The sequence below is a fragment of the Narcine bancroftii genome, chromosome 12, assembly GCF_036971445.1.
Source record: "Narcine bancroftii isolate sNarBan1 chromosome 12, sNarBan1.hap1, whole genome shotgun sequence".
Lineage (NCBI taxonomy): Eukaryota > Metazoa > Chordata > Chondrichthyes > Torpediniformes > Narcinidae > Narcine > Narcine bancroftii.
In genome coordinates, this window is record NC_091480.1 from 83,959,231 (window position 1) to 83,978,501 (window position 19,271).

At 39.8% G+C, this 19,271-nt stretch overlaps 2 protein-coding genes across 6 annotated transcripts in view; one reads left to right on the top strand and one right to left on the bottom strand.

Annotated features, from left to right (window-relative positions):
• The window catches only part of wnk4a (WNK lysine deficient protein kinase 4a), a 108,255-nt gene extending 94,658 nt beyond the window's left edge, over positions 1 to 13,597 (top strand). For all 5 annotated transcript variants that reach the window (XM_069907283.1, XM_069907285.1, XM_069907280.1 and 2 more), the window contains 6 exons: positions 704 to 775; positions 1,708 to 2,639; positions 3,062 to 3,158; positions 8,141 to 8,621; positions 9,780 to 9,982; positions 11,101 to 13,597. In XM_069907283.1, coding sequence (XP_069763384.1) covers positions 704 to 775; positions 1,708 to 2,639; positions 3,062 to 3,158; positions 8,141 to 8,621; positions 9,780 to 9,982; positions 11,101 to 11,192 — 1,877 coding nt within the window. In that variant the 3' untranslated portion in view covers positions 11,193 to 13,597. The remainder of the gene's footprint in view (positions 1 to 703; positions 776 to 1,707; positions 2,640 to 3,061; positions 3,159 to 8,140; positions 8,622 to 9,779; positions 9,983 to 11,100) is intronic.
• Positions 13,326 to 19,032, bottom strand: coa3a (cytochrome C oxidase assembly factor 3a). Its single transcript, XM_069907299.1, has 2 exons — positions 18,792 to 19,032; positions 13,326 to 14,931 (listed from the first exon to the last, which is right to left on the bottom strand). Exons 1-2 carry the CDS (start codon positions 18,982 to 18,984, stop codon positions 14,825 to 14,827), a joined length of 300 nt encoding a protein of 99 aa, XP_069763400.1. The 5' UTR covers positions 18,985 to 19,032; the 3' UTR covers positions 13,326 to 14,824.
• Between the last annotated feature and the right edge of the window lie 239 nt (positions 19,033 to 19,271).

A 19,271-nucleotide genomic window follows, 5' to 3' on the forward strand; every position in this document is an offset into this window, starting at 1 on the left:
CTTTAAGACTGAAATTAAATGTTCATACAAATTAACAATTTCTACACATTGAAATTCAATTGCCCACATGCAATGCACAAGGGCTCCATGTAAACAGAAACAGAAAATGCTCAAAACTCTAAGCACGTCAGGTAGCAACTGTGGAGAGTGAATACAGAAATCACCTCTTGGTTGGTAATGTATCTTAAGAACAGCTGAGTGTTGCATTCAATATTCAATTCCATTAAATTTAGTGAAATAAATGTTACAAGTGAAATACAATGTTGGTAATACAGTACATTTGTGAATTCCCCAAAGGAAAAAACAGTAAGCCAAATAGTTTTAGATCAATAACCTATTGTCAGAATAAGCAAAGAGCACATTTAGATTATTGGAACATGGACTTTAGAGGTCAGTAGTGATGGGATTTCAGGAAACATTCATCGATTGAAACAAAAGAAATATATTTACATTTTTAATTTATCTAACCTAAATAATACTGTAACTAAGGTGTTGACACTTAACAACACTTTGGTCTCCATTATTATTAAATGCAATGTTGCTACTCTTTTTTTATATTGTAATCTTCAACCTAAAATAAGCATGAATTGCAGAACATTATTAGCATAAAAATTGACAGGCAAAGTTATTCAGGTAATTATGAAAGCTTTTCTACTTGTTATTGAATTCATATGTATTCCTTGGTCTGTTTATTCCCTTCTAGGAGAGGATATCTCAAGCACCCATGTGGTAGAGTCTCCGACAAGAAAGTTTTTGGTTAGCCATGTTCCTGAAAGTAAGCTTGCCTTAATGAACTGATTTTTTTTTAAAATCTTATCCCCACCTTTGGGTATGATAACTTTACAAAACTTCTTTCCGGTATTATAATGCTCTCACTTTTTTTGATTAGTTGCTGTGAACTTTTTCATGTAAGATGTGTATTTGTGACAGAGAACCAGTGCAAGTTAATCAGACTGTACAGAAACAGGTCCTTCATTGTAGCCATCAAGTTCCTGTCCATACTAATTCCATTTTTCTCCCCATTTTCCAGCACAGTCTTTTTTGCCATGGTATTTAAAGTGCAAGTAAAATACTTTCTTAATGTTATTTCCTCCAAGTCATCCTCAGGTTGTGTGTCAGATATTAACTCTCCTCTGGGTAAAAAAATTCTTCCTCAAAATCTGTAAGTTACCCTTCTCTTACCTTAAACCGATGCCCTCTGATTACAGATATCTCTGCTAAATGGAAAATTGTCTCATTGACTAACAATATTTCCACATGAGGTCCAAAATCCATAATCAACTGGACTTTAGAATGCATTCTTTCAATATGGGTTAGGTTCAGTTCCAGGTCCCAGAAATAAAAGGCCTTCCTGTAACACCCCACCCCCCCACCATGTAAAACAAGATTTCACTAAGGCTATAGAATCAGAAATAGAGATAGATACTGACAGGGAATATATGTGGAGATAAAACTTCCCATATAGACCCTTTTTTATTGCAGTATCTGTATCACTTCTTCTCTGCCTAGTGTGTCCAGCAAAACCTGTTATATTCATGTCTTTGTCGAACTTGCCGGAAACTATTCTGTTCATTTGCCCATCCCAGTCGTAACTATAATATTGTTAATACATTCAGATCACTCAGGAAGAGGAAAGTACAAAAATGGTGGTTTTGAATATGATTTTGTTCCAAGCTGTGTAATTGCTATTAACTTATTTTCCAACAGCTTCATCAGATGTGTCCTACCAAGCCAGAGCAACGTCCCAACCAATTTCAACTGCCCATCCATCAATGGCAACGTATAACACTGCAGCACTCTCCTATGGCAACCCTATCCCAGACTCTAAAAATGCATACTGTGGAACTGTTATGCCTGCAACATCTCTCTCTGCTACTGCATGTACTTCAAATACTCATCTAAACCACACACTGAATCAGCAGGGAAGTGGACATCATGGTGCGCAAAGAGAATCTCCAACAAGAGGTACAGGGAATGTTGTCAAAGAAATGTCACTACCTCTACAGCCACAGACTACAGCCTGGTCACCAACTACCCAGCCCTTGTCTGTTCTGGCTGATGTGCTATCAATGATGTGCATGAGTCATCTGGCCAATTCAATCATACCCAGCAATTCTTCACCATCACCTCTGTTTTCACCAATTAATGTTTCCAGCATGCCTCATCTTTTATCTCCAGGACCATACGTTGGACTACTGCCAAATAGTAGCACAAGCGGTTTAGACAAGGAACTTGGATCATTTTCTGAATGCAATCGGTCTCCGGAAGTACTCAAAAATGTCAGCCACTTCCCAGGAATGTCAGCTTTTGAATTCAATGATGTATTATCAGGTAAAGACACTGGCTTGAGTCAGGATATCCCACAGCAGAAAGTTCTTCCTCAAAATACTTGCAATTCTACGCCTATTCCAATACCGGTCGCTTACAGGAACCCTGACTCGAGTTCTCCATTGAATTCATATGCCAGTCCTATATTTAATCATGACGCATCATTTTCACCAGAGCAGAATCTTAATCTAGAAAATCATGGAAATACTGGCTTTCATGGCATAACACCAGATTCACCTTCTGTGCCTCAAACTTCGGTTACAATCCAAGCAGACAGTTCAACTGCAGAGCTCGAGAACAGACAGTTCTCGGTAAGTTGGCTTTTCGGTTGAGAACACTTAGTATAAACTAAATTTCTGAAATGTTCAATTAAATGTAAGTTTTCTCCATAGCTCAAAAGTAATTTTTTTTTTAAATGCTGCTCGCAATCCAAAATAAAAGCCGAAATAATAGTACATCAGGCAGGATATGTGAAGGTAACAGAAATAGAATATCAGAAGCATTTTCAGGGCATTTTAGCCTTCCATTGGGGCTTAAGAAATATCATAAACCTGAAATATTTACTCTCTATTGTCATTCATTGGAACTTGATGAGATCAGGTTGAAATAGCATATTTCAATAAATCAAAATTTCCCAACATTTGAATTAAGCAGGTCATAATGTTTTAATTAATTAATAGGTTAAAAGAATGAAAAATGACTATCTGAATAAACTTTGATTTATATTCAACAGATGTTGGATACAAGTAACAAATATACACACCTAACAATGGTAAATGAAGCCTTAACATCACAACCAGGGAAGTCACCATTGTCTTCTATAACGGAGGGTGAGTAATGTAATGGCACATTGTCACACAACATTCAGTTTTTTTTTCAGCTGCCAACTGCTTCCCTCCACGTTTGATTTAGTGATCACATATAAATTTAATAAAGACAGGATTCAATTATTTGAAATCAAATAATCACAAAAGATTAATTTTATATAAATATTTCAACTAAAGTATAGAGCTACAAGTTTTTGCATATGGGTTGTTTAGAATTTCCAGTGATAAATGTTGCTCTCTTGTCAATTGTGTCGCCTTGGAACCTACATGGGAGAACACAAGGTGGCAAGTTCAACATTTAATATAACCAAACTCTTGGTAGGAGAAATTCAGAGCTAAGTATGCTAGTTTGCAGTGGTTTTGTTCTAGCTGGTTTTAATAGTCTGGGAAAAAAATGGCGATGCTTCTGTAACAGCAACGCTGCCACTGGTGCGGACCTGGAAGAATGGAGAGCAGAGACACAGCACTGCATGGTCCTAATGCCGACGGCTCAGTAAAGGTCTTAAATAGCCTGTTAAAGCAGCTGACTGTGTTCATAAGTAAAATCCCGCAACCAAGATGGCAGCGTCTGTGCTCGGCAGCAGCCGAGAGAGCAGCAGGGCACCTAAAATGGGGAGGAGCACCAGCGCCTCTCCTGTTAAGAAAGAGAAGCAGAAGAGTCAGTCCTACAGGGAAGGTGGCCATTACAGCGTGGGGATCCACAGCTGAGGGACACACACACACAGGTGGAATATCCACTTGGGAAACAGGCTGCTGGCGACTGGCTCATGAGAACCAGTTTATCGGACCAGGATTCAAGAGGGTGCTAAGGACAAAAAGGGTTCCTGAAGAGCTTTGGAAGCTGAAGGATTCCTGATCATATCTGAGGTTGGATCAGGAGTTTGGGTTGCCAGTGAATCGAATAGGAGCCTGAGTGGCTGTGGGAGCGCTGGAGGGGAATCTACTGATACTCAGTGACTCTGAAGGGACTCTTATTTTGCTTGTCTTTCTCGCTCTAAGGGGTGCCGAGCGACACTAATGGCAACTCTTTATCGGCCTGACAGCAGGCAGAAGGCAATTTCATGTAATACTTCATGTTCTGTACATGACAATAAATGAATCTTCAATCCTGAAATAATTCAGTGTAGCCATTAAGATGAATTTTAATTTGACAAAAGGCACCATTAGTATCTTTCCTTGCTATTCTATTTTTGTTTTAAATTCTTGACTTTGAATTACTATAGTTCTCTACTTGATTTATTATCATTAGGCAAATTTCATTAGTGTTGCCAATAAATTAGCTATCTCATTATGAGAGAACACAAAACTTTGCAGAAAAAAGAACAATTGGATAGTGTGATGAAACTGTTCCTTTGCCACTCCTTGCGAAACCTAAATTAAGAATGATGCATTTTAAATAATGAGCAATAACATTTTGTGTGAAAATAATTTTGCCCAAGTTTGCCAATTTTATGGGGTTTTTTTATACATTGGGGTAGAAATGTACCTCATTTGACCTGTTGTATGTAATACAGGTACATAAACCTTTATCCGGAAGTCTAAAATCCAGAAAGCTCCAAAAACTGGCAAGTGGGGCCAGAGACCGGCAGCGAGAGTCAGGTGGGGAGGGGGAGAACAGCAGCGCGATTCAGGTGGGGGAAGGAGAAACTGGCAGCGCGAGTCGGGCGGGTGAGGGTGGGAGAGATGGCAGCGCGACTGGAAGGGGGTGGGGGTGAATGCGGCAGCACAATTCAGGTGGGCTTAAATCTGGCTTTCCGAAATCCGAAACACACTGTCCCCCAAGGATTCCGGATAAGGGATTGTGTACCTGTATGGAAAAAAATGCTGGAAACACTCAGCAAGTCGAGCAGCATTCGTAGAAAGAGAAACAAAGTTAACATTTCAAATCAAAGGCCTGCTGAGAGTTTCCAGCATTTTTTTTTCTTAAAAGTTCCAGAAGAAAATTTGCTTAAGATTGAAACATGTTTACTCAGAGTAGCTATGGACTGGAACAACTTCCCGCTAGTAATAGTTAAAACAAAAATGTGAAAAGACATGCGAGGGAAGTAATTTACAGGTTTGAGTCAAGAGCAAAGGAATTAGATGTTCTACAACAATTGGACAATGACTTTTTGGGGCTCTTTATGTACCTGTGGTGGTACACCCCTGGTCTACTGCAGGGGACAACCTCTGTACCTGCAGAAGAGCATGGAGACAAGACGGTCAATCAGCCAACCTGAATGGACCAAGCCCCAACTGGTCAGGTGTCAATCACCCTCCGGGATATAAGCCAGAGCCGGCCCATCAAAGACAATCTCAGAGTTTACAGCAGCTCTCCTCATGGCTGGCTCTGTGGAAGTTTATGTTGAATAAAGCCTGTTGTACAGACTTTATGTTTTGTGTGTTTGCTTCTGTCCGATAGCGCACCACAGGACCGTAATGATTCCATGATTCTTTGAGGTGAGTAGCAGGATGGAGGGTAGTTTACGGTGCTGATAGAGTTTAAGATTCAGGGCTACCAAAGTTCAATTTATTGTCAGAGTACATACATGACATCCCATGCAACCCTGAGATTCATTTTCCTGCGGGCCAGGCAGATTTTCTAATGAACGGTAACTATAAAACTACTCGAGAAGAAATGTAAACAAACTGCAAATACAGAAATATAAATATTCAATGATAAATAATGAGCAAAGTTCAAGTCCTTAAATGAGTCTATGAATGAGTTTGTTGATCAGGAGTCTGATGGTTGAGATGTAGCAACTATCTTGAACATGGAGGTACAACCTATGGCACCTGTACCTACTTCCTAATGGTGTGCTTTTTTTGATGTCCAAAAATGAGTCAGGAAACACAGAGAATTCTTCAGAAAGGTTTAAGCCTTTATTTGCGAACAAAAGCTGATACAAATCAAAGCCTGGACTCTGAAATGCCTGTTGCTATGAGACACTGCCCTTTATTATATATTATAGTCCTGACTTAATCACATTTCTGCACCCAATCATTCATAACCTCATATCTTAACAGGACGTCATCCCTTGTCTCGCCACAATTATTTTCATTATTTTCCACCCATTAATCTAATCATGTTTAGAACCACGTGTTTCATCATATCTGGCCACCTGCTGCCTTCTATTCATTACTGTGGCCTTGTGTAGTAAATACATAATGGATTATTATTTTGTAACATAGTGTGTTTAAATTGTAACATAGAAATGGATGGTAGTTCACGTGGTTTATTTTCCATAATGACAGCAGCAAGAACAGAGCATGTCCTAGCTGGGTGAATCCTTGATAATTGCTGCTGCTCTCTATCGGCAACGTTCGATGTAGATCTTCTCGATGGTGGGGAGGGTTTTGCCTGTGATGTACTGGGCTTTGTCCATTACCTTTTAAAGGACCTTTTGGTCAGAGAAACTGTTGTCCCATACCAGGCTTATGATGCAGTTGGTCAGCACTTTCCACTACACATCTGTAGAAGTTTGCTAGGGTTTTTGATGATGTACCGAACTTCCACAAACTCCTGAGGAAGTAGAGGCGCTTTCTTCAGGATGGCATTGATGATAGGTCCAGGACAGGTCTTCTTAGATAGGCCCAGGACAGGTCTTCTTAGATAGAGCCAGGACAGGTCTTCTTAGATAGGTCCAGGACAGGTCTTCTTAGATAGAGCCAGGACAGGTCTTCTTAGATAGGTCCAGGACAGGTCTTCTTAGATAGGTCCAGGACAGGTCTTCTTAGATAGGTCCAGGACAGGTCTTCTTAGATAGAGACCCCCTCCCAGGAATCATCTTCTCCACTTCTGATCCTCCAATGATTACTAGATCATTCATCTCTGATTTTCCTTTCCTAAAGTTTGCAATCAGCTCCTTGATTTTGGTGACATTGAAAACTTGGTGTAATAACATCTCAATCTCCCTCCTGAATTTTTTGAAGAATCATCCATGATCATTTCAATATCTCTGCATACAAAATTGCGTTTAGCTTTAGACCATTTTTTTGTCATTACAAAATATATTCTTTAATAAAACACTTCCATGGTATCGTTGGCAAATTTGTAAATTTGCTGTTGTCATACCAAGCCACGAATGCACAGGAAGAGAACAAGTAGAGCAGGGGGCTAACTCTGCAACCCTGTGATGCTCCAGGGCTGATGGGAGATTGTGGAGATCCCTGTGATGCACCAGTGCTGATGGGAGATTGTGGAGGTGTGCTTGCCAATCTGCACTGATTCAAGTCTGGAGGTGAGGAAATCAGGATACAATTACAGTGGGGTATTGAGGCCCAGGTCTTAGATTTTTTTTGCTGATTAATGTTAAGGGGATGATGGTGTTGAATGCCAAGCTGTAGTTAATAAAGAACATCCTGATGTATGCATCTTTGCTGCATCTGCCGTAGACCTGTTGCTGCAGCAGTCAAACTGGAGCAGATCTATGTCCCACTCAGACCCCAGTCTCTCAAAACACTTTATTGCTGTGAATGTCAGTAGTTGTGTGCAATATTATGAGCTGCAGACAGAGTGTAGATTGAGTCATGGAACATAGAAAAGTCAGCTGGTACTGAGAACTTGACCAGCAAGGACAGAGGCTGCAATGTGTGAGAAATCGTTACAGATCTATACTCCTTAAAAAAAATTAGTTTTACCACCTTTTGTTAAAGATTCGTTCTAGATGTTTCTCTCCGGTGAGATCAAGGTGGTAAAAAACATGGAGTCAAATTTGTATTTCAATTGAGCTGGAGGGTCTTAGCATAGAGAGAAATGAATTGTATTCGAATTTCCTTGTATAAAAAATAAATTCCAAATCCTAATGACTAAGAAATGAATGGTTAAGAATATATAAATATAACAGCTTTTATTATTTTAGTATATTTCTCTTGTTTAATCAGATTTTGTGATCAAGATTTACTGATTTTATGATGTGCTTTCAAGAAAAATTAGTGAAATAATTCCTTTTAAAATTGTTTGTGCAGTTCTCTTGTAAGTATGAAAATATTTTTAATATCTACAGAGTTCAAAAGTTTTCAACAATCTGTGTTGCTTCAGTCCCTTCCAGTGGGACACTCTGAGGTTGTGAAAACTCAAGATCTAACTGAAAAGGATTCTCAACTAACAAAACAAGGTGACTCTAAAACAAGAGATCAGTTGGTTCCAGGCAAGGACCCAATGTTGGATGTTGCATTGGGAAGTCATCAAGGTGGCAATGACAGCAACTTAGAGGCTGTGCCAATTTCACCCATCCAGTCAGTGCAGCCTTCCCTAGACATTCCTGATGCTGCTGCAGTCAGCCATTCTCCTGAGAGTAACAAAGTACTGGCCAGCTCAGGAGATGAAAAACAAAACAGCGATTCCAAGTTAACACATGAGCATAACCACTCAGTCCCGGTTCTTGGACGGATTCAGCATCCACGGGCTACAATTTATATCAACAGTGATGACTCCGAAACTGATGACGAGGAGATATTTGAAGAGTTGCAAACTCTGAGAGAAAAGTAAGCTTGGAGTTTTGCCTGGAATTTGAAAATCAAAAAAAAAATGTAGATGTTGGAAATTAGAAATGAATACAGAAAATTCTGCAAATACTCAACACGTCAGGCAGCTTTTGTGAAAAGAGGAACAGAGCTCACATTTCACATCTCTATCGACAGATGTTGCCTGATCTGCTGAGAGTTTCCAGCATTTTCAGTTTTTATTTATGGCTCGAGTTTATTGTATGGTGCATGAATTAGACGAGCTAAGTTTATACTTCAATTGTGTTTGTGCAAATCTTCCTATTTCATTTTTAGCTCCTGTATCTCATGAAAAATATGTCAAAATGCATGTTGGAAGGTACTGAATGAAATCATACTATGTGGCCTTGATCATTTTTATTCCTCGTGTATCATTAATGTAAACCATTCTAATCTATACATAATCTCGGCTTTATTGTATAATTTTCCTATGGCTTTAATAAGTTACATTATAGGCTTTCTTTATGATGGCAGGAGTATGGCCTCTAATTAGTAAAACTAATGGTTTAGCTGAATTGCTATTTGGCATTAAGTATTTTCAATTTGGAAAATGCTAATAAATGTGATAAATTTTCAAACTCCAATCAAAAAGCAATATTAGAATATTGCCTTCATATCCTTTCAAGTTATTAATATTTTATTACCTGGTTTTCTATCTATATTAATGGTATTCAACAAGATTATGCTTGACACTAATTTCTGACAGAAGCAATACCCTTCCTACATTTCAGATAATTTAAATTTAGACATACAGAATGATACCAATTGCACCCAATTGACTTGCACCCTTGGTACATTTTGAAGGGTGGGAGGAAACCAGGGCACCCGTAGGAAACCCAAGCAGACGTGGGGAGAAACTCCATGCATGTAGCACCAGATTCGAACCCCAGGTGCTGGCACTGTAACAATAATATGCCAACCCCATAAAATTATTTTGCTTTCATTTTAATGTTTTAAATTATTCATGTACTTTAGTTATTTAGTTTAACCATTTTTTTTAAAATTCAGTTCTATGTGAACAATTTTTAAAATGTTTGTGAATGTCAAATGCTTCGTAACCTGCCATTTCTTTCAGATTTCCTGCAGTTGCAGTATTTTCCTTTTGTTTCAGTGGCTGAAATACTTGTGTTAATCCAACAGGCACATGGCAGAGGTTCAGAGATTGCAGGCAATACAGAAAAAGGAAATTGAACAGCTGTATGAGAAAATGGGCAAAGTGCCTCCTGCTGGAATAGTCTCACCAGCTGCAATCCTGACTGGAAGACAAAGACGTTTGTCTAAGGGCAATTTTAACCAATCTCGTCGTAATAGTCTGCAACGACTTGAATCTTTACAACAAGCAGGTATATTACGATCCCCTATAGTAAGCAGCTACAACTTGACCAGTTCTCAAAAAGTTCTCAACCTTTACCCGCCCCCCTCCCCACATAGAACCTTGAGTAATCCCTTACTAACCACAGAGCACCTATGCTGTAGGTGCTCTGTGGTTAGTGATGAATTACTTAAGATGGTATGTGAGTGGAAATAAAAAGGTTGAGAACCACTGGATTAGAAAGATGATAAATTTACCTGTCCCAAATAGTTTACATTAAAAGGTCTTACTGTCATTTTATCATAATCAAAACACAATTGTATCTAATTTTCTTGGGAAAGCTTGAAAATGATCAGTGATCTTTTGTGGGTGATATGAATCAGCATGGTTTAAGTCCATTGTAATGCACCATAAGCTGCCAACACAACACTATTTAAATGAACACACCAAATAGCGTGCTTTTACTGTGTGCGATAACATTCCTAATCCCTGCCAGGCATATGAATATATTAGTAAAGAAAATATATGGGGAAAAGTGATCAATAACCAGCCTTTTCACATTCTTTGTGAAAATATAACAGATCACTACAGCACAGTACAGCCCCTTCAGTCCTCAATGTTGTGCTGACCTATATATTCCTACCAACAAAAGCCAAGTCCTTCTTGCCTTGTAACCCTCTATTTTTCTTTCATCCATGTGCCTGTCTAAGAGTACCTTAAATGCCCCAAATGTTTCAATCACCACCCCTGGCAAGGCATTCCAGACACCCACAACTCTGTAAAAAAAAAACTTACCCCTGGTTTCTCCCCTGAACATTCCTCCCTTCACTGTACAGATGTCATCTGGTGTTTGCTATTCCTTGCCTCGAGTCACCAATTGCCCACACTGCCTGTGTGTTCTTCAGCCTCAGAGCCCCTTACAGGTTTGTTGCCATGGTTACCATCCATCTCTAAAATATGCAATTTTTGGAATTTTGGTGACACCTCATTTTATCTACAGTTCTTTAGTTTGTCTATATTTTATACTCAATCAAATAGTTCCTTTTCCACAAATGTTAAATGTTATTGAAAGTACATACTGAATATTGAAAATATCAGGCTATACACACAGTAATTATTCCAACAATAAACTTATGTTCATCCCTGCAGGCTTCAGCAGAAGGAATTCCTTAACCGGCAGCTGCAGCTCACAAGATCAGCGCCAAGTGCAGTCCTCTATTGGTGGAGGTTACTTTTCCTAATGGCTTCTAACTGCTAATACACAGGCAGCCTTCATACAATAAATTTAATTTAAATGGAGCAGAGAAATATTTTCGTTTCCTACTGCATCGAAAGTCAGGCACTTTAATACTTCAAGTACTTAAACTGCAAAAATCACCATTTTTTGATAGCTTTATAAGTATAGTTATTCATGTTATAAATTTGGACATAGACTTTTGTGTCATACAAGTAGTCAACAGTCAGCTTTCTGATACAAAAGGCCATTGGTTTTAACATCAGAGCCTAAAAAAAAGGTGGATTATCCTAGTCAGAAATCCTCTTCCATTGTTGAGAGAGGTTTGGAACTTGCTTTAAATTTTTTTTTAATTTAGACATGGTAACAACCCATTTCAGCCTACTTTGAGCCGCCCAATTTACACCGTTTTAACCTGCACCCTTGATTCGTTTTGAATGGTGGGAGGAAATCCGAGCCCCCAGAGAAAACGTACAAACTCCTTACAGACAGTGCAGGTTTCGAACCCAAGTCCTGTCCCGATTACTAGGGCTGTAAAGGCACTGCACTGACCACCTTGCCAACCGTGCAACCCTATTCCCACTGATTATTCCCTCCAAACACAAATGTTTAGAAACCCTAAAGAATCGGCACTGTTTAAGTCAGATTAACACTGACAACATTTCAATTTTGTTTTTAATTGTAAAAATATTTCTCCTCACTATTAAATTTTTTATTTTAAAAATATACAATTCTTGGTAATGTTTCTAAGAAAAGCGGATCAGATTTAAAATCAAATATGAGAAAATAAACCAGGTAATGATTTTTGCCTTAATTTTAGAGATATTCTGTAAACAACGTAAAGGCGATTCATGAATGCTGAATCCTAAAAAGCCAATAGAAATCATTTTTATATTTTTGTATTAAAGTATGTGTTCCATTGTCTCAAACTATGAGGACTGAATTTATTGATTTTGGTTGTCTCTGTTTATGTGTATATAAAATGTAAAATTTAAACAGTAAATTATACAAAGATTGTATTAATAATGGGATCCCTAATTTTAAAACAACCTATACAAGTAACTTTGCCAAATGGAAGCTTTAGATACATTTATTTTTCCATTTGTTTTAATAAACGTCATACTTTCATTAAACACAGGAATCATTTCACCAAAGTTTTTCATTTTGTAAAATATTTTGCAGTGTACATGTGAATCTGAAAGAGATGCTATATTTAGAGACCATTGTTGGTTATCTCAAACAATTTGAATTCATGTAAATCCTTATGATTCAAATCATTACCAGTTTAGGTTTGTAATGAAAGCAAGATAAATTATTTCACACTTCGAGATGGAAATTTATACATTTTGAGTTAATGTCTTTTGGATTATAAAATCCATTTTTACCAACCCACAGAACATTGACCTTGAAGCCAAACAATATCTCAAATTTAGGCATAATTTTTCGTAACAATGTCTTGAAATCACAACAGTTAGAGCATTTTGAGACTAATTGTGACATAAAATTGCTTGCAACCTTGGTGATGTAAAATAGTAAGAACATAATTTCACTACTGGTTTCCACAAACTTAAGGTTTGCCATCAATTTCAAAAAACACCATTTTCAGCTGGTATATCCATTTATCCCAGGTAATAGTTAAATGAGATTTTTAAAAATGGCAGTCACACCATAGATAGTCAACTCGACCAAGAACGTGGAGAGGATGCGAAATTGAGATGGGATTGTATTGCAGGGTGACTGCAATCTGTAACAAAATTATAAACATCATCTTTATCATTGTTACACCCAGCTGAAAGGAATTCTCCCTAATTACCTACTATTTGTGAATTGGTATTAGAGCCTTAAATCTTGCATTAATATTAAACTCAACACTATTAACAATGAAATCAAATGATTTCTAACAGGTACCTAGTTTTAAATTTGGCTTCAAATTTCCAAAGATTCTTCTTAAGTTTTAAGTTCAAATTCAAGGCTATGATGTTACATTTTTCTAACTCATCATGTTGTTCAAGTAATCTTAGTCTATTTTTGTACAAATGTGAATTGCCCTAATATCTAGAGGATCTAAATATATATATATATAAAATCACAAATGAGCTTATGTAAAGCTAAGCAATAAATTGTTTGAAACTTGAAATGATAATGTTAAATTTCGGTTTATTCTGTAATTGTAAAACTTGGAAATTATTTATCTTGTACATCAAAATGTTAAAAGGAGTGGTATACTATTTCATCATTTTGGTGATAGATCACGCTGGGTTAACTTCAAAAAGACCAGGTTGTGATACTCCGAAGAAATTAGCCGTGTAAAACAATTGCATTAAGACAAAGAGGCAAAAGACTTGTAAATGCTGAATGGCTTATCTGTATACAATACCCTTATATCCTTAAATATATTATTTCTATATGCAACTGGCTGGAGTTTCTTTGAAAGTTAGAAATGATATTATACAATACTGTGCAATATGATGTCCATATTCTAACTCGCATCAGGTTTTGTTCACCCATCAACACAAAGTTTGCTGGAAAACTTTGATTCTCTATTGTTCAATTATTGGCCTTGGAGTCCCATTCCTTCACCCCTTCTCCTTTTTCTCTGCACTTTATATTTTTCAAAGTTCTGATGCAAGATAATTGACCTCAATTGTTAATCATCTCTCCAAGGCTGCTGCCTGACTTGAAGAGCATTCCCAGAATTTTCTTTTACTAAAGAGCTGATTTCTTTTTAAGCCACTTCAAATATTTATTAATCCATTTAAAAGGCACGAGTAATCTTGAACAGCTTGAAACACATGACTATACAGTTTTAAATGATATTCATTTATAAGATTGAGTATTTCAGAGCAGACATTCCAAAAAAAAATAAAGCAACCAACAGGTATTTCTTCAATGTGAAAATGTGTCTCAGTTATGTGAACTGAAACATTACTACATGCAATGATTAAATTCCATGGAGAATTTTCTGATACCATTCTTTTTGACTTTTTACTTATTTGACGCTGCTGACCATCTCTACACACCCGAGTCCTGCTTTCAAGATGAAAAGCATATGCTTCTCCATCTTTACCTGATACAAGGGACCAAGCACTCCAAAGATATTAATCCTCATCAATGAATACAGAACCTATTTTAATTTTTTTAATTGGGGACTGGCAGCCCTTTTCTCAATAGAAACAAGCACATAATTTCATTTCAAAGATCTGAATAAATCACTCATTATGGCTTCCTGTAACAATGCTAAGAATCTTAATTTCTCAGACTTCAAATAGAAAATCTTGGAATGGTTAACGTTCATTATGTATGATTATTAACAATCATTATTTTTCCATCTTCATTCATTCATTGGCTTGGTGTTTTCAAAATCACAATATAACTTACTTTCAATATTAAGGAGTTAATGGAATCTAAAATACAAAGCACAATATTGTACAATTCTTTTAGCAAAGAATAACTAGAATCAATGTTTCCAGTACATTGATAATGGAACACTTTTTTATACATTATAAACATGTCATAGACAAAATCTTTCAGCCCTACTACCAAAATATTCCTAGGTCAAGGTCAACAGGGACCAAACAAAATTTTCATCATTCATTAATCCACAAAGAAGTTGTAAATAAATTTTATAACATAATTGTTTCAGTTCATTGAAGTATTGGAATTAGCTTTTGCTCGAACTCCCTTCGCTTCTTCTTCCAAGTCATCCAAAAATCGTTCCTGAGATACTGAATAAAATGTGTATCCATCTAGGCAAGATTATCAAGGAAAAATAGAGACATCTAAACATATCTCTACAAAACCTAAAGCTTTACCATTTTAATACCACTGAGGCTAAAAAGTCCAATGTTTGGGGGGGGGGGAGAGGGGGTGTATGTTGTGGCCTATGGCTGGTGATCATGTGGCCTCCCCACCTGAAACTCATTCTGTCAGTATGTGGTGTACTTTTTGTTCCACTGAAAATTAAAGTTATAGACAATGTTACAAACTGCAGGTGGAATTCCAGTTAAGATTTGGCTAAGCTAAAATTGCTCTAGATCAATTCTGGTAGAGAGCCGCTGCTCTCAACTGATCAGGGGTCCGAGGGCATGCGAATACCCCTGTGGGTACAGTGGTACCAGAAACACCTCCGCTTATCCCGGAGGGTGTGTATAACTCCTGCTTGTAGGGTGCGAATGACGGCATCGCCTGTGTAAATTAATCCCGGTTTCCCGTTACGATTGGTTCCCATACTTATAAATTCTGTGTGTATGTTCCCATGCTTCCTTATTAATTGTTGTGTTAATAAACTTACATTTGATTGCAAACCCTGGTTTGAACCCACTGAACCTGACATTTTCTCAACAAAACATTGGTCATTCAAATGTTACAGAGGCAAAAAGGTCAGTATGGACAATAGCAGCTAAAAGGGCCCATTTCTGTGCTGTTCAAACTAAAATCAGTCTAAATGAGTAAGAGGATAACATCACTCTTGTATCATTTGGCCAATAATACAAGTGGGATCTATAAAGATCACCAAGAGGCAGTGTTTTGTAAAAGAAACAGTTACATGTAAGCCAGGTTTACAGCATGCATTTGTAATAGACATTTCAAAATGATTTGTAATGAACTTTTGAGCATGGAGATTAATAAAAGAACAATTAACCTTGAAGAAAGCATTCTGATGCAAGTATTCTGTTAATGTTCTCTGAAAAAAAAACACACAAATGCTGGAGAAACTCAGCAGGTCAAATAGTGCCTTTTGAAGGGCTCAAGCCCAAAACATTGGTGATGTATCTTCACCTTTGCTACACAAAGGCACTGTTTGACCTACTGAGTTTCTCCAGCATTTGTACGTTTTTTTCACTTAACCACGGTGTCAAGAGAACCCTGTGTTTTGCCCCTGTTAATGTTCTCTGAGGACTTTGAGAAATCTACCATGGAAATAGTAGAAGAATCTAACTCCTCTCTAGCAAACTTGATTACATTGTGGAGAGCAAAATTTGGTGCATCTCGCTGAAGTCGATATAGAGGCCAAAGGGTGGCATCTCTCCTGACAAATCATTAGGAATCAAAAATAACAATTTTGTTGAACACCATTTAAAAGCAGAAAACAACTCTGAACTGAAGACAAAAACTGAAAATTTCAACCTCTAATCAAAACAGAGCCCCTTTTTGAAATTTTATTTTTTACTAAATATTTTCTGTTAACCCATTTTTATTATTGTTAGGCAGATTTAAACTTAAACTATGTTGATATCTACAAATATCAAAGGTGTCTGGATATGGTGCTTTCCGATTACTTCTGGAAATAAGCTACTTTAACCATTTATGGAGAAGAAACAGGCCATGTTGGCCTTTCGAGTCCGCTTTCCACCTATTTGCTATTGGTTATCTATAATTCTTCCTTTCTAACTTACCTGGATTATTTCTGTTTTCTTCCCCCAGCTGCTGAGTCCTATATATCACCTTCCTCTAATTTGCCTCTAGTCTCATTTATTATCTAAATTAACACCTTAAATACATAAAAGAAAATGAAAACAGTTACACACTGTTTTTACTTGTTTCTCTAAATTACGGCCATAGGTTCTTTTATTTTGCAGTTTGTCCAACAATTATTTCAGTAGAATAACAGCCATCTTCCTATTCCTTAACCAAATAAGGTCTCACCGTTCCTCACATTGACTTAATCTTGCAATTAATTATGCAATTTCATATTCATTAATACTGGAAACACTTGAATGTTTTGTAATTGTGTTCATCTTCTGATCCTGGTATATTCCAAAGAAATATATTCCTTCAGCTCAACAGTTTTCTGTATATAAATTCTTTTTTTTAAATCTCCTGCTTGTGAACTTTTAATTCCTGCTATTCCTTTTCTATTTTTGGCATTCCTTGCTTCTTAACCTCTGGGTGCATCCTGCCAACAAATCACTCAGCTGCGCCTCCGTGGGTCACAAGCCGCTTTCAGGTGCACGGATGTAGATCACACGCCGGCAGACGTGGCTGGGGGGAGTGCAGCTGGGATGTTCAGGTGGCCGCGGAGAGGACACCTTCCTGTCACCTGAACGTGCCGGCTGATGGAGAGCCACGTCCGAGCGAACGCCGGCTCCTGTGGCCTGCTGCTGCTGCTTTCACGTGCAACGTGGGGGGGGATTCTCAGAGCCGGAGAACATACCTACACGAGAAGGGTTAGGTAGGTAAACGTCCTGGTCGGGGAGGGGGGGTCTCCACTTTCAGATGGACGCCCGACAGCCGCATCGGAGTACAGTAGGCGGCTTTATGGTCGGGTATTGTGGCCAGCTGCAAGTGGCGACACTCTCGCCCCTCCTCCAGGGGGGAGGGTTAGGTAGGTAAACCCCCTGGTAAGTGAGGGGGGAGGGTCCTCCACTTTCAGGTGGCCCCCCGACAGCCCCATCGGAGTACAGTAGGTGGCTTTACGGTCGGGTATTGTGGCCAGCTGCAAGTGGCGACACTCTTGCCCCTCCTCCGGGGGAGGGTTAGGTAGGTAAACCCCCTGGTAAGTGTGGGGGGAGGGTCCTCCACTTTCAGGTGGCCCCCCGACAGCCCCATCGGAGTACAGTAGGCGGCTTTACGGTCGGGTATTGTGGCCAGCTGCAAGTGGCGACTCTCTCGCCCCTACTCCAGGGGGAGGGTTAGGTAAGGTAAACCCCCTGGTAAGTGTGGGGGGGGTCCCCACTTTCAGGTGGCCCCCCGACAACCCCATCGGAGTACAGTAGGCGGCTTTACGGTCGGGTATTGTGGCCAGCTGCAAGTGGCGACACTCTTGCCCCTCCTCCGGGGGAGGGTTAGGTAGGTAAACCCCCTGGTAAGTGTGGGGGGAGGGTCCTCCACTTTCAGGTGGCCCCCCGACAGCCCCATCGGAGTACAGTAGGCGGCTTTACGGTCGGGTATTGTGGCCAGCTGCAAGTGGCGACTCTCTCGCCCCTACTCCAGGGGGAGGGTTAGGTAAGGTAAACCCCCTGGTAAGTGTGGGGGGGGGGTCCCCACTTTCAGGTGGCCCCCCGACAACCCCATCGGAGTACAGTAGGCGGCTTTACGGTCGGGTATTGTGGCCAGCTGCAAGTGGCGACACTCTTGCCCCTCCTCCGGGGGAGGGTTAGGTAGGTAAACCCCCTGGTAAGTGTGGGGGGAGGGTCCTCCACTTTCAGGTGGCCCCCCGACAGCCCCATCGGAGTACAGTAGGCGGCTTTACGGTCGGGTATTGTGGCCAGCTGCAAGTGGCGACTCTCTCGCCCCTACTCCAGGGGGAGGGTTAGGTAAGGTAAACCCCCTGGTAAGTGTGGGGGGGGGGGTCCCCACTTTCAGGTGGCCCCCCGACAACCCCATCGGAGTACAGTAGGCGGCTTTACGGTCGGGTATTGTGGCCAGCTGCAAGTGGCGACACTCTCGCCCCCCTGGGCTAAATTTGGCCAGGAAACTCGTGCCTCCTGAAAGGAGGCCAAATCTCAGCCCGACTTTGGGGAAAGGGAACAGAAACCATTTCCCAGCTAATTCTCAATCTGCACCACCAAAACAAAGCGTGGGAGGCCAGAGGCCAGCGAGCCAGAAACCATGAGTTCAACCCATTCTAATCCACCCCCCATCGAGGAACGGGTGACAAGGATACAGATGCCCAACACGACGGCCCCGATCGCCAAGCCCGTGATCACGTTCCTTCCGCGCTGCTTGTGAACCTTCCTCTGCCACTCGGACTGCTGAACCTTCCGTATAAATTCCAACTGATCCTTGGTCAAGTTCTCCTTCTTCGGGTCGATCCGTTGGGCAAATTCCGCTTCTCCCGACGAGTTCTTCTCCGCCATGTTCCCGGCTCCCCAGCGAGGTCGCCTTTGCGGAAGGGCAACTACGGAAAGGGAAGAGATGCCGAGGTCGAAACGGCAATGCGATTTATTCCCTGTGCTTGATGATGGGCACAGATGAAGTTGGAAGAGTGAAAATTGAACAGCAAAGTGGTTATGGGCGGGGGGGGGGGGGGGGGGGGTGGTGCAAGACCGATTTAAAACAAGCGTTAAGCATTTAATCGAAACAGAATTAGGAATAGGGCAGCAGGGTTTTGAATTTAGGGAGACCAACCCCAGAGTGGGTGTCA

Bases quoted from the DNA above. Each gene is read 5' to 3' on its own strand.
- coa3a (XM_069907299.1), bottom strand. From the start codon at position 18,984: ATGGCGGAGAAGAACTCGTCGGGAGAAGCGGAATTTGCCCAACGGATC. The intron at 14,932-18,791 runs GTATCCTTGTCA...AATCTTGCCTAG, and splicing joins GGCCGTCGTGTTGGGCATCT to ATGGATACACATTTTATTCA.